This window comes from Mustelus asterias, chromosome 7, assembly GCF_964213995.1.
Source record: "Mustelus asterias chromosome 7, sMusAst1.hap1.1, whole genome shotgun sequence".
Classification (NCBI taxonomy): Eukaryota; Metazoa; Chordata; class Chondrichthyes; order Carcharhiniformes; family Triakidae; genus Mustelus; species Mustelus asterias.
The window spans coordinates 45,929,742-45,945,505 of record NC_135807.1 but is presented as its reverse complement, the minus strand read 5'-3'; the positions used below and the strand labels follow the sequence as shown (position 1 = coordinate 45,945,505).

Genomic DNA, 15,764 nt, shown 5'->3' with positions numbered 1-15,764 from the left:
ACCCTGTGAACCATAGAGGGCTGCGACCTGCCCTTTCAAATTACATCCCCCTCCAGATAGGCTCTGGTGATCCCTATGTTTAGTGGGCTCTGCCACATTGGGTAGTCTGGTCTTGCAGCAATCCCAGCGGTTGCCGCTGCTCTTTGTGGTCCTGCTACTGAATTGCGGCTAGCCATCCGATTGGCTGACAGTTCCTAGAGGTGGGTTCTTTGCGCTTCATAGAATCATAGAATCCTTACAGTGCAGAAGGAGGTCATTTGGCCCATCGAGTCTGCACCGACCACAATCCCACCCAGGCCCTATTCCTATAACCCCACATATTTACCCTGCTAATCCCCTGACACTGGGGTCAATTTAGCATGGCCAATCAACCTAACCCGCACATCTTTGGACTGTGGGAGGAAACCGGAGCACCCGGAAGAAACCCACGCAGACACGGGGAGAACGTGCAAACTCCACACAGACAGTGACCGAATGCTGGAATCGAACCCAAGGTCGCTGGAGCTGTGAGGCAGCAGGTTAAAGGCATGGCAGTGCTGATGGCAGGCACTTAACTCCCTGTTTTCAAGCAATCCCATCGGGGCTTCTGAAAACAGACACAACAGCCAGGATTGCCCCTGGTTGTTGGACAGGGCACTATTAAATTCAACCCAGGACACTGGCTGCCACTGACATTTGTTACATAGGTAGTATTGTGCATTCCTTGAGATATCATAGAAATCATAGAATCATAGAAACCCTACAGTGCAGAAGGAGGCCATTCGGCCCATCGAGTCTGCACCGACCACAATCCCACCCAGGCCCACATATTTTACCCGCTAATCCCTCTAACCTACGCATCCCAGGACTCTAAGGGGCAATTTTTTTTAACCTGGCCAATCAACCTAACCCGCACATCTTTGGACTGTGGGAGGAAACCGGAGCACCCGGAGGAAACCCACGCAGACACGAGGAGAATGTGAAAACTCCACACAGACAGTGACCCGAGCCGGGAATCGAACCCGGGACCCTGGCGCTGTGAAGCAGCAGTGCTAACCACTGTGCTACCGTGCCGCCCCATATGAGTTAGAAGATTGATTATTTCTTAATGTCATGTAGAAATCTTTAAAAATGCATCTTTTTTATTGAGATTGATTGATATTAGGTTAGCTGTAAGGCACATCAGACAATATAGTCCCTTGCAGTGGATACCTCTTGAGTCTGTTATTGTAGAAAAATGCAGTGGAACACACTTAAAAGAAACTGCATCACATTAATAAGGTTATAAGGAAAAGCTATTTTATTTTGTTTACAAATGTATAACCAATAACACAATCCTTGGGAGATCTGGTAAATTAGATCCAGTTTAAGATCAGTTTTTCTCTGGGAACTAAGTGTGATCTATAGGGGGCATCACTGTACCACAACAAACAATGAATTATGCCTTTTCTTGTTTTGCAGCCTGACGCAGCTCAAGTATCTTACTTTGAACAACAACCAACTGGAGAGCATTCCAAGCAAACTTTGTCGTCTTCAAAAGCTTTGTGAACTATGTTTAGCATACAATACACTTCAGTCACTTCCACACAACATTGGATATTTGACTAATCTCAAGAAGCTTGTTCTGTCAAGAAACCAAATCCAGGTGCTCCCAGAAGTAAGTTATTTTGACAGAACTTTCCAGTTTATTGATTTTAAAATATGTGCATAAACAGCATTAATTCATTAATTTCCACAGGGATTCTCCATATATCTGCCATAACCTGAGTGAAAGATCCATAGAAACCCAGCGAAGTTATGTGAATGTTGTTTTCCTTGGTTTCCATGGATACTCTGCTGAAGTTATGTCAGGTAGTAACTGGGACAACCCGGGTGGAAATTCTCCCCCTTGAAAGAGCTTGCATTTATATGTCTTATCTCACCCTCCAGAAGTGCTCTACAGTCAATTGATTATTGATGAAGTCATGATTCTTGTTATATAGGTAAACTTGGAAAATGTTTTTGTGTACAGAACGTCCAAAATTATGTAGTGAGATGACTGACCAGATAATCTGGTTTCAGTGGTATTTTGTGAGAGAAGAATGTGGCAAGCATATGGAAGAACTCTCAACTCTTCTTCAAGCAAACAGTGTCATAGAATATCATTGTATTCATTTGAGCAGGCCCATGGGACCTAAAATTAACATCTCATTTGAAAGCTGGCACGTCATGACAATTCAGTGCTCTCTCAGCACTATCTATTTAGTTATGTGCTCAAATCTGCAGTGGGGCTTGAACCTTCAATCTAAGTGCTGTCAACTGAGTCAAACTTTATATATATATACATATATGTGTAATTCCATGTGTGTTGTCAGCCCAAATTGATTGGTATGTTAAGGATGTGCACATAACCAAATAAGTTGTCCCATAACAAAGTATCTGAGTGAAAATGGCTACTGACAAAACATTTGGCTCCTTTGTGAAGACGGCAATTTATTCTAGACTGGAATGGATTGGTAAAGATAGCTGTTCCACAGATGGTTGGAATTTGTTGCCTCAGTTAGAGGGCTAAGAAAACTATTGCAATCTCCCCTGGCTTTCTGGCTTAATTGTTTGCAGGAGGGAACAACCTATAAAAGCAATGCCAGTAAGCAGTCAAAGCAATCTTCAGTCGTTTTTTGATATAGAGGATAGTGAATTTAACACTTTATTATCTTAAATTACTATAATTGAGGGTGATTGACACATTTGTTTGGCATCTCTGTTCAGAAAACAAGAAATGTTTATTTCATGACAAAATTTAAGTAAAAGCAGGGATGCGAAAAGGCCATTAAACCCAAAGCTGCTTATTTCTCTGGCATACTAATACTCCCATTATAACATCTAAATGTATTTTGAATAACCCCACCATTTTTGTGTTTTATTACCTTGCTAGTTAGATTATTCCTAACAATTATTAGATCTTGTTTTTTTCCTGATGTTTGATCTAAATTTATTTTAGATTCATATCCTCTGGTGTCACGATACTTTGAAATCATAATTTTACTTCATCTGTATCATTCAGTACTTTGTATATATGAGTGAGCTTTCACCACTGCATTGTGAAGTATTGGCACGCCTTCTGTAGACTCCTAGCTACATTTGGTAGCCTTTATTTTTAAGTAGCTTTGCCATATTCTATTGGCAATGAGAGTATTGTGTTTGCCATTACTCCCACCTCTCTTCCAAGGTTTCTTGTCCTAATTCAGTTCCATTCATTGTGTACTATGTGTAATTGTTTTATAGTCATCAGTGTTAATGTTGCAGTATTTTTGTTTGCTTGATTATCCAAGTATTGACTTCTGCATGACTCCATTTAATATCTCATTATAGAGCAGATGTGATACATTTTCTCCTTGGTACAGGGCTTTAATAAGTGGAACATCAATCAGGGGGAACTGACCTCCGCACATGAATTTTTGATTCATCATAATGTCATGTCAGGCTTTGTTCCCGGAGCACAAATGCATAAAATCCATGCTCATAGCTCTTCTGAATACCCTGTTTTATGAACAGCATTTTAAAAAACCCTTGTTCTACCCTAAATTCTTGTGACTTATGGCTAGAATTTTATCAAAAGCTTTCTGGAAATCTAAATGAATTATACTATAGAATATGTCACTACATATTTAATGTTTACAATATTTTCAGATAAATTAAAGGGAATTTGTTAGCTAGAATCTTCTACTTGTAAACTATACTTGTTGTTGCAATATTATTGGAACCTCAGAACAGGTTCCATTATTTTACTTATTATTCATTTTTGTAACCAGTTGAACAATCATTGAAATATAGTTACCATTATGCAGGAAGACATGCTAGTCAATTTGTGCACTACCAAATTCCACAAATAACAATTTGATGAATGGCAAATTATATAATAGTTTTTGTTGGTAGTAGTACCATACAATATTATACGTCCATTTAAAGCGGCACTCGCTACCCCAGTTTAATGTCTCGTTGAAAAGTTAGTACCTGTCTTTTCACTAGCAATATTAGAACAGGAGTAGACCATTCAGCCTGTAGATCCTGCTCTGCCGTTTAATTAGATCATCTCTGATCATCTATTTCAATTGCACTTTCCTCTTTTCCTATCTCCATATCCCTCAATGTCATTGGTCCTAAGAAATCTTATTGACTTCAGCCTTGAATATGCTTCAAGAACTTCCGTAGCGCTCTGAGGTAGAGAATTCCAAAAATTTATTTGCTTTCTCTCTGTTAATTAAGACATTTCTTCTCATCTCAGATTACCCGTTATCCTGAGATTATTGTCCATTTTAGACTTACCAGCCAGGGGAAACACATCTGCATTTCACTCTTCATCTCATTCTTCAAAATCCTAGGGAACACATCCTCATATGACAATCCTGCCATCCCAGGGATTAATATGGTGAACCTTCATTGCACTTCCTCTATGGCTAGTGTATTCTACCTTGGAAAAGGAGACCAAAACTGTGCATAACACACAAAGGGAGGTCTCAGCCAGGCTCGATATAACTGCCGCAAGACTTTTTAAAATTCATTTGTGAGACATGGGCGTCATTGGCTGGCCAGTATTTATTGCCCATCCCTAGTTTCTCTTGAAACTGAGTGGCTTGCCACATTGTCAGCCACATTGCTGTGGCTCTGGAGTCACGTGTAGGCCAGACCAGGTAAGGACGACAGATTTCCTTCCCGAAAGGACATTAGTGAACCAGATAGGTTTTTCCAATAATTGACAATGGTTTCATGGTAGATTCTTAATTCCAGATTTTTTTTATTGAACTCAAATTCTACCATCTGTCGTGGCATGATTCGAACCCGGGTTCCCAGAACACTAGCTGAGTTTTTGGATTAATAATCTAGCAATAATACCACTAGGCCACTGCCTCCCCTACTCTTACTCTTGTACTTAAATCCCCTCGAGATGAAAGTCAACATACCATTTGCTTCCTAGCTTTTAGTAACTCGTGAACATTTCTTATAGCTAATCTTTCCTTTTCTCATACCTAAAGAAGCTTTTACCCAGTTGGACACTGCATTTACCAACCTCTCACCATTTAAGAAATATTCTGCTTTTTTTTTGCCAAAGTGAATAACTTCACACTCATTCATATTGTATTCCATCTATTCAATCTAACCCATTCACTTAGCCTGTCCAAATCCTCGTGAAGTGTTTTTGCATCCTCCTCACAACTTGCATTCCCACCCAGTTTGTTGTCATCAGGAAATTTAGAAATATTACGTTTGGTCCCCACGCCCAAATTATTTATAGAGATTGTGAATAAGGAAATCCTGTTTGACAGACCTGTTGGAGTTTGTTGAGGATGTGTAGCATAGATAAAGGAGAACTGGATAAGATGCTTTTGGATTTTCAGAATCCTTTAGAAAATGTCCCACATACAAGGTTGGCAAATATAGTGCATGGGATGGGAAGGAATATACTAGGGGGATTGAGAATTGGTTAATGGAAATAAAGCAGAAAGTAGGAATAAGCGGATCATTCTCAGGATGGTAAACTAATGGGGTACCACAAGGATCAGTGTGAGGTCCACAGCTATTCAAAATTATATCACATTATGGTCACTATTTCCCAAAAGCTCCTTTATATAAAGGTCATTATTTAGCCCTTTCTCATTAGGCAACACTAAATCCAAAAAGCCCGATCCCTAGTTGGCTCCTCAATATACTGCTCCAGAAACCCCCTCATACACTCTCCAGGAATTCATCCTCTATAGCATTCGTGCTGATTTGGTTAACTCAGTCTATGTTTAAATTGAAGTTGCCGATTATTACTGTATTACCCATGTCTATGATCACAGAAGTGTCTGTCTGTTCACCTAACTAACAAATCCCCTATCACTACTGCTCTTGGCCTCTTATTCATCTCCTTCTGTACAGCTAAGCCACCTGTGGTGCCACGAACTTGGCTCAGAGGAACCATCAGTATCCAAGAGGAGAAAAGCTGATTCACAAGCGTGACTCCTGCACTACTTGTTTACTTATCTTGAACTGACTGGCGGTCATCCATTCCCTTTCTGTCCTTGTGCTCCTAACCTGTTGTGTGGCTACCTGGCTAAACATGCTACCCACATAGCTCTCAGCCTCGCAGATGCGCCACAGTGAATGCAGCCGCTGCTCGAACACCAAACCCAGAGCTCAATTTTCTACAGCTGGTGACACTTGTTGCACATGTTCATTTAGGTCAGTGACCAAGCTGCCCTGTCGTGCCTTAAATGACATAAATGAAATAAAGTTGAGTTTGGTTTACTTATATTAACTTTATTTTATTTTACTTGGCCTTAATGTTACGACTGTGATAAACCTTGTTCGTACTGATAAATCTGACTAATGCAAAATTTAATGTTTTTCTAATTCCCAGCAATTTCCATTCCCTCCCTAAGAATAGTTATTCACCAGCTAATACACTTGTGGCTTTCCTCTGACATCATTGTTCACTTTTTAAAAAAACTCCGGGATAGTCAGAAGCCCCTGGGCTCCCCACCTCCACTCTGGGTGTCTTTCACAGGTCTGCCTCTCCACTCCTCTTCCTGAAGGTGGGTGGTGTAGTCGATAATCCCTGAGCTGTATTCTCTCCCTTCTCCATGAGTATCTCCTGCAGGTCCGTTTCTCCACTCCTCGTTCTGAAGGTGAATGATCCCTCGGTACTCAGGTCAGTACTCCCTCAGTCCTGCACTGAAAGGTTAATCTTGATTGCTTCACCCACAACCTTCTCATTCAGAGGTGGGAGTGTTGTAAACTGAAACTTGCAAACTGATGATGTTTGGGAAATGCTTTAAACTATACCATTTGTGCGCTACCAGATGTGGGTCTCTTGGATATTGACATTGGATCTGAGCAGAAAAAAATGAATGCACTGCATATTTAGGATATCAAGTTACCTGATGTTGCAAGTTGCCCTGTGTAGGTACTTTCACTGGAGCAGATATGGAAACTTTTATGACATATATAACAGCTGCTGGAAGGTGATACTTGGGTGGACAGGATGTGAGAATATGCACTCTCATATTCAGAGCTCTGGGCTGCAGATATGAAAACAGCTGTGACTGGAATGCTGTACCTCTGATAAAACAGTATAATTAGGAATACTACTGTTCATGACGCTACTCAATTTTCTTCTACCTGCTATGTGCCCAGTGAGGGAACAAATCTATGCTTGTCATTAATTAATGACCAACCATGCTCAGATATCCTTTTATTGACTTAAAAGAAGAATTCAGCCACCGGACTTAATTGAGAAAACATTTACATTTAAGTGTTTAAGAAAGCTAACAGCAGTTATAAGCAATGTACTAAAATGTTAATGTTACTGCAATTACAGGCAATAGTTAAGAGTACGACTCATTATATAAACCTAAGATGAAAAGATGGTCAGTCTTCCCCCTGTAAATGGTACAAGCATCACAAATTGTCCAGAGAGCTCTGCTTGACTGAGCTCCTTAGCTATTCTTATCTTTGCACAATGCCTCACACCACTCCCACTCCATCCCCCCCCCCCCTTTCAGTATCACTTCAGTAATATGTAACTGAGGCTGCAGCTATGATTTTCTCACTCAAATACAATGATGGGATCTTATCAGCGACTTAGCGGTGGTAGAAAGGGAATTCTGAAAGTTGAATGTTGGGTTATCTACTGAACAAGCATTCCCACCACCACCACCCACCAACCCCCCCCCCCCCCTAAAAACAACAGCATCACGGGTCTAATCAGGGTGGATCACCAACTCTCAAGCAGTATTGACCTAAAGGCAATGAGCCTGGACAGAATTTTGTAGAAATGGGCCACCAATTTCGGATTTCCTCCCCTTCTCCTTACGTTTGTAGCTGAAGGTTATTTTGCCTTTCATAATGAATTCTGACCTGCTGCCAACCAGAAGCATATTCTCATACATCTCCAGCAGATATGGATCTATCCAGTTCCACAGAGTCGAATGCAACTCTGTTGTTAAACTGTCGCTTCTCAGAGTTTATTGCATTGCGAAGCACCAAGCATCCTTTGTTTCCTATCCTAGCCATTTTCCCAAAGTATGTTTGATAAAGGCACTGAATTCATTTCTCATGCCAATTAATTGCTATCTCCCTTGGGATGGTGATAGTCGGGGAGTATGGGTTAAAATAACTCTAAGAGTACATACTTGGGAGTGGAAGTTCAGAGTCAATTAAAACTTTTGCGGAAAATCTGGAATCCTGTACCTGATATAGCAATTTATGAAGTATCCCAGGGCACTTTCAAAAATTGACTAGATAGCCTGGTTTACTCGCGAACTCTGAATAGGTACATCTGTCATTGAGGGTTAAGAATTCTTCTTGGCGACTGGAAACCCTGCAAGTCAATGTGACAATAAGAAAGAAAAGCATCATGGAAGTCAATGGAAAGGAGAATCAGCTGGGATGCAGAATGGACAGTCAAACAATGCCATTAGTCTTCTTCATCTGTTGAAGTTGAAAGTCTTTCTGAGATCTGTCCTCATGATTTGACTTATTTTTTTAAAAAACAAAACCAAATGTTATTCCAGTGCAGGCGTGAAGATGCTATATTTTTAAAAAATGTATTCCTTTTAAAATGGACCCTGATGAACTGTAAAAGATGGCTGCCAAGATGGTTTACCTGACTTCTGCAACTTGAACAGCCTAGCAAACTTTCTGGAAAGTTCCAAGTTGGGTTATAATGGACAGCAGCTGCCCTAAACAGCATGCTTTTGTGAAATTGCGCACCTGCTATTGTTAAGGCTTACTCCAAAACCTAGGGACATAAACCCTGACACTCTAACTCCAGGTCTGCCATGTAACAAAGGAGGGTTAGCAAGTCCACAATGAAGTACTAAAGACAATTATCTACCTTTTATTGTATATCAGTGGCTTTTGAATGTGTGACTGAAACTCCTCCTTCACCATGAATATGTCAGAGGTAATAGCGGATGCATTAGTGGTTATTTATCAAAATTCGTTGGATTCTGGGGTAGTGCCGGCGGATTGGAAAACGGCTAATGTTACGCCGCTGTTTAAAAAAGGAAATAGACAAAAGGCGGGTAACTACAGGCCGGTTAGCTTAACGTCTGTAGTTGGGAAAATGCTGGAATCCATCATTAAAGAAGAAATAGCAGGCCATCTGGATAAGAATGGTTCGATTAAGCAGACGCAGCATGGATTCATGAGGGGAAAGTCGTGCTTGACGAACTTGTTGGATTTTTATGAAGATGTGACTGGTGCGGTTGACGGAGGGGAACCGGTGGATGCGGTGTTTTTGGGTTTCCAAAAGGCGTTTGATAAGGTGCCTCACAAAAGATTGCTGAAGAAGATTGGGTCACACGGAGTTGGGGGTAGGGTGTTAGCATGGATTGGGGATTGGCTATCCGACAGGAAGCAGAGAGTCGGAATAAATGGGTGCTTTTCTGGTTGGCGGATGGTAACTAGTGGCGTGCCGCAGGGATCAGTACTGGGACCTCCTGTATTTACCATTTATATTGACGATCTGGAGGAGGGGACTGAGTGTAGGGTAACAAAGTTTGCAGACAACACAAAGATAAGTGGAAAAGTGAATTGTGTGGAGGGTGTAGAAGGTCGGCAGAGAGATTTGGACAGGTTGAGTGAGTGGGCGAGGATCTGGCAGATGGAGTATAACGTTGACAAATGCGAGGTTATTCACTTTGGAGGAAATAATAACAAATTGGATTATTTTCTAAATGGAAAAAAATTACAACATGCTACTGTGCAAAGGGACCTGGGGGTCCTTGTGCATGAGACGCAAAAACCCAGTCTGCAGGTGCAACAGGTGATCAAGAAGGCAAATGGGATGTTGGCCTATATCGCAAGGGGGATAGAATATAAAAGCAGAGATGTCTTGCTGCATCTGTACAGGGAATTGGTGAGGCCGCAGCGGGAATACTGTGTGCAGTATTGGTCCCCTTATTTGCGGAAGGATATATTGGCCTTGGAGGGAGTGCAGAGAAGGTTCACCAGGTTGATACCAGAGATGAGGGGTGTTGATTATGAGGAGAGACTGAGCAGATTGGGTTTGTACTCATTGGAATTTAGAAGGCTGAGGGGAGATCTTATAGAGACCTATAAGATAATGAAGGGGCTGGATAGGGTAGAGGTGGAGAGATTCTTTCCACTTAGAAAGGAAGCTAGAACTAGAGGGCACAGCCTCAAAATAAAGAAGGGTCAGTTTAGGACAGAGTTGAGGAGGAACTTCTTCTCTCAGAGTGTGGTGAATATCTGGAATTCTCTGCCCACTGAAGTGGTGGAGGCTACCTCGTTGAATATGTTTAAATCATGGATAGATGGATTCCTGATCGGTAAGGGAATTAGGGGTTATGGGGATCAGGCGGGTAAGTGGAACTGATCCAGTTCAGATCAGCCATGATCTTATTGAATGGCGGGGCAGGCTCGAGGGGCTAGATGGCCTACTCCTGCTCCTATTTCTTATATTCTTATGAAGACCATCATTTCCCTTCCATCATGAATCAATAGCCATTCGTCATGTGATCCGATCTGCCCTCTGATTTTGGAATCCTTTTATCCAAAAACAGAGAAAGAAAGAGAAACTGGGCTGTCAGCAAAACACCAGCAACTACATCACAGCTGCAAGAAAGCCCGTGTCATCTTGCCTTTTCAAGACCTATGAGTCTTTTTTTAAAAAGCCTCTTCCGATCTGTTACAAATAGCTCAGAATTCCCCATATGTAGGGATATGGGCGGCACAGTAGCACAGTGGTTAGCACTACTGCTTCACAGCTCCAGGGACCTGGGTTCGATTCCCGGCTTGGGTCACTGTCTGTGTGGAGTTTGCACATTCTCCTTGTGTCTGTGTGGGTTTCCTCTGGGTGCTCCGGTTTCCTCCCACAGTCCAAAGATGTGCGGATTAGGTTGATTGGCCATATTAAAAGTTGCCCCTTAGTATCCTGAGATGTGTAGGTTAGAGGGATTAGTGGGTAAAATATGTAGGGATATGGGAGTAGGGTCTGGGTGGGATTGTGGTTGGTGCAGACTCGATGGGCCGAATGGCCTCTTTCTGTACTGTAGTGTTTCTATGATTTCTATGATAATTCGCCTGGGGTTGCTATAGCCATCAGGGTCTGTCTACGCAACCAGTCGTTAGTTCAAAGGAACCCTGCAGTTAATACAGGTTTGACCCGTTATCTGAACTTACCTGAACTTCAGTTCCAGAGTGGAAAAGCTCCTTCCTTCACTGGACTCTCTAAGACATGTGAACTGCTAACTTATTGTGTTTAGTTTTAATATTTGTAGAAGTGCACTACTCTCGTTAATTGTATTTTTCTTGGGCATGTATGATGTGATTAGCACTGTGATAGACCTTTCTGCGGTGAGTGTGCAAGTGAGTACGATTCCTTGTTTAAATCCACAAAAGTCTGCCTCTGGTGATTTTTAAATTGACTGCACAGGAAAGCACATCAGCCCTATCGAAATGATGGACAGAAGGAAAAGGGAATTGGGGGCTTCACCCTACCTCTCTTCCCTGTCCTTAACACACGAATGAGTTGAATTTTGAAAGCTCCAATTATCAGCCGCAGTTTGCAGATAGTTAACAGTTAGTATGTTTAGATCTTGTGTATTATGAGAGTAACGCTGGTATGCATGCAAGACATCAGATTCAACCTTTTCAGTCAGTCACTTATCATTGCTGCCAGAGATGGGAACAACTTCCCTCCCCTCCCCATCCCATGCTTGGCCATGCCACTTACTGCTACAGCACGCACAAAATCAACAACTGGATCAAACTACACATTGCAACTTTTATTGTGCTGAACATCAGATTCACCCTGGAAAATCTCAGCAGGCCTGGCAGCATCTGTGAAGGGAGAAAAGAGCTGACGTTTCGAATCCGGATGACCCTTTGCCAAAGCTAAAAGGCACTGAAAGTGAGAGATATTTATACTGCAAGGTGAGGGAATGAAAGATGAGTCATAGCCTTTCATTCCCTCACCCTACAGTATAAATATCTCCCACTTTCAGTGCCTTTTAGCTTTGACAAAGGGTCATCTGGACACGCAACGTCAGCTCTTTTCTCTCCTTACAGATGCTGCCAGAGCTGCTGAGATTTTCCAGCATTTTCTCTTTTGGTTTCAGATTCCAGCATCCACAGTAATTTGCTTTTACCAGATTCACCCTCCTTATTGATATTAGATTAAAGGTGACATACTCCAACAGACTCACTTCAATATTGTCAAATGCCAGAATTGGCATTGCAGTTCTGCCAAAACGAGGGCTTCCCAAAAATGCAGCCAACTTAATTTCCCCTCACCATACTGTTAAATCCATTAAGTCCCTTGTCATAAATCCAGCATGAAACTGGCAGAAAGCCTGAAGAAATGTCCTTTATACATTTCTCTGAGGCTTTTGCTGGACTTTGACCTAAGTTAGAGGAGGTGATGAATGCTATCTTATGGAATCTTGGGGCTCAGATATTGATCTCCATCCAGAAAGTGAATCTTGCACACTATTTTGCTAATTACTTTAAACATTAAAAATGATAAAACTTTAATCTCGACAACATAATGTGTATAAAATAAATTTGCAGTTTACACAAAACAATGATCAAAGCTATGAAACTTAATCCCCAAGCGCCAAGAAAAATTCCAGAATACTGCTCAATAAAAATTGAATTTGACTTGGGCAGTCATTGTAAAGCAGTAGCTTTGATGTTACACCTACTGGTGTGTTTATAGTGGCAAACAAGGCTAAACTACTTGATTTTGTTTTCACACTTTTGGTACCACGAACGGTTAATTCGAGATTTGGTCGTTTGAAACTCAATTGCAAGCTGCAGCAGTAAAATGTTCTGATCAGGAAGGAGGGAGAAGTTAATCTGCTCAGAGTTCCAATTGTAGAACACTTTGATTCAGAAATTATTTGGTCTGTTGTGAATTTCAGTGTTTCAGTGTTTTGTGAAGCTATGGAACATCATTAAAATAGGCCAAGCTTTGTTGATGTTACAAAAGCCTCTGATTTGTCTGTCTTCTAAATGAGCAATGTAAGTAAAAATAATAAATTGCAATATGAATTTTTTAAATGAGTTGTGACTGACAAATTTAATAGAATTCTTTGACCACTTAAGGGCCTCAATGGGCAGCATGGAAAGCATAGCAAATAGGAGCAGGGCAGCATAGTGGTTAGCACTGCTGCCTCACAACGCCAGGGACTCGGGTTCAATTCCGGTCTTAAGTGACTGTGTGGAGTTTGCACACTCTCCCCGTGTCTGCGTGGGTTTCTTCTGGGTGCTCTGGCTAGGGATTGGCCACACTAAATTGCCTCTTAGTATCAGAAATGTCTAGGTTAGGTGGGTTAGCCATGGTAAATGTACGTGGTTATAGGGATAGTGAATACAGGCCTAGTCGACCCAATCTCTTCATGCATCAATCCTGCCACCCCAGGAATCAGTCTGGTGAACCTTCATTGTATTCCATCTTTGGTAAGTATATTATTTCATAGCTAAGGAGACCAAAACGGCATACAATACTCCAGGTGTGGTCTCATCAAGGCCCTATACGGCTACAGTAAGGTATCCTTGTTTCTGTACTCAAATCTTTTTAAAATGAAGGCTAACTTACCAATTGCCTTCATAACAGATTGCTGCATTTACTTTCATAACTGCACCTGCATGCTTGCTTTCAGTGACTGATGTACAGGGATAGTCAGGTCCCTTTGTACTTCAATATTACCAAATCGATAACTATTTAAATATTTCGGCCTCCGATATATCCATGTTATATTGCATCTGCCATGTATTTGTCCACTTGTTTTAAATCACCCTGAAGCCTCTTAACATCCTTCTCACCACTCACATTCCCACCAATTGCTGTGTCGTCAGCAAACTTGGAAATATTATATTTGGTTCTCTCATCCAAATCATTGATGTATATTGTGAATAGCTAGGGCCCGTGCGACTCCACTAGTCACCGCTTGCCACTTTGAAAAATACCCTTTTATTCCTACTCCCTGTTTTCTGTCTGCTAACCAATTCCCAATCCCATGTGCTTTATGCCACTAACATCTTATGGGGGACTTTATCAGAAGCTTTCTGAAAATCCAAATATCCTTGCCCTTATCAATTCTGCTGGTTAGGTGCTCAAAAAAACTCCCAACAAGTTTGTCAAACATGATTTTCCTTTCATAAATGCATGTTGACTTTGTCTAATCTTGTTGATATTTTATGTATCCTGTTATCACATCCTTTATAATAGACTAGCATTTTCCCCATTCCTGATGTTAGGCTAACCAGTCTGTAATTTCCTGTATTCTTCTTTGTCCTTTTAAAAACCATTATCTTGCAATTATGTCTTTGTCTATATATGCCATGTTTGTGAAACCACCTCTCAACTCACCTGATGCAGGAGCAGCGCTCCGAAAGCTCGTGATTCCAAATGGACCTGTTGGACTTTAACCTGGTGTTGTCAGACTTCTTACTGTGCCCACCCCAGTCCAATGCCGGCATCTCCACATCGTGGCCTTCTTAAAAAAAAATAGCAGGGTTGCATTTGCCACCCTCCAATCTACCAGGACTGTTCCAGAATCTACACAATTTTGAAAGATAACCAAAGCATCCACTATTTCCACGGTCACCTCCTTTAGTACCTCAGGATGATCAGTCACTGAGGATTTATCAGATCTCAGTCCCATTAATTTCATCAGCACTATTTTAGTAACACTAATTTCCTCCAATTCCTCCTCCTCACTAGACTCCTGGTTCCTTCACATTTCTGGGAAGTTATTTGTGACTTCCACTATGAAAACCAAATTAAAGTAAATTTTAATTGCTCTGCCATTTCCTTGTTTTCTATTATAAATTGTCCGATTTTGGACTGTAAGGGACTGATATTTGTCTTCACTATTCTTTTTCTTATATTTAGAAGCTATTGCAGTCTCCTTTTATGTTACTTGCAACTTTACTCTGATACTCCATTTCTCCCCCCTTAATCAATCCTTAATCAAGGATTCCCCCTTGATCCTCCTTTGCCGAATTCTGTACTCCCAATAGTCAGGCTTGCTTTTTCTGACAACTTTGTATGACTCTTCTGTCATATATGATTCTTCTATTTTGTTAGCCATGCTGCTTTTCTTGTTGTGTTTTTGCACTAGAAAGGAAAGTGTAACTGTTGCAATGTATACATCTGTTTCATCAATTAGGGCGGCACGGTAGCACAGTGGTTAGCACTGCTGCTTCACAGCTCCAGGGACCTGGGTTCGATTCCCGGCTTGGGTCACTGTCTGTGTGGAGTTTGCACATTCTCCTTGTGTCTGTGTGAGTTTCCTCCGGGTGCTCTGGTTTCCTCCCACAGTCCAAAGATGTGTGGGTTAGGTTGATTGGCCATGCTAAAAAATTGCCCCTTAGTGTCCTGAGATGTGTAGGTTAGAGGGATTAGTGGGTAAAATATGTAGGGATATGGGAGTAGGGTCTGGGTGGGATTGTGGTCGGTGCAGACTCGATGGGCCGAATGGCCTCTTTCTGTACTGTAGGGTTTCTATGATTTCTTCTATGATCACAAGCCTTCCTACCCCAGAATTAATCAGGGCTGAGGTAGGAAAACCACAGGGTCCCCATCTAGCGCCCTTGCATCCAATTAAACCCCCCACCCGCCTCAACCCACCGCAGAGAAAATATTAAATTTTCCTATAGTATTCTGACCCAGAGGTGAGAATGCTATCCATTAGTCAAGCTGACAGTTTAGAGGAAAATTGGATACAAAGCCCTCTGGAACTCAGTTGTAATTTAAATTGTTGCAATTGTTTTGGGTAGTCAGGTGCAGT

At 41.5% G+C, this 15,764-nt stretch overlaps 1 protein-coding gene across 2 annotated transcripts in view; it reads left to right on the top strand.

Moving 5' to 3' along the window:
- Positions 1-15,764, top strand: part of lrrc69 (leucine rich repeat containing 69) — a 65,157-nt gene that overhangs the window by 14,104 nt on the left and 35,289 nt on the right. For both annotated transcript variants that reach the window (XM_078217044.1, XM_078217043.1), the window contains exon 4: positions 1,441-1,636. In XM_078217044.1, coding sequence (XP_078073170.1) covers positions 1,441-1,636 — 196 coding nt within the window. The remainder of the gene's footprint in view (positions 1-1,440; positions 1,637-15,764) is intronic.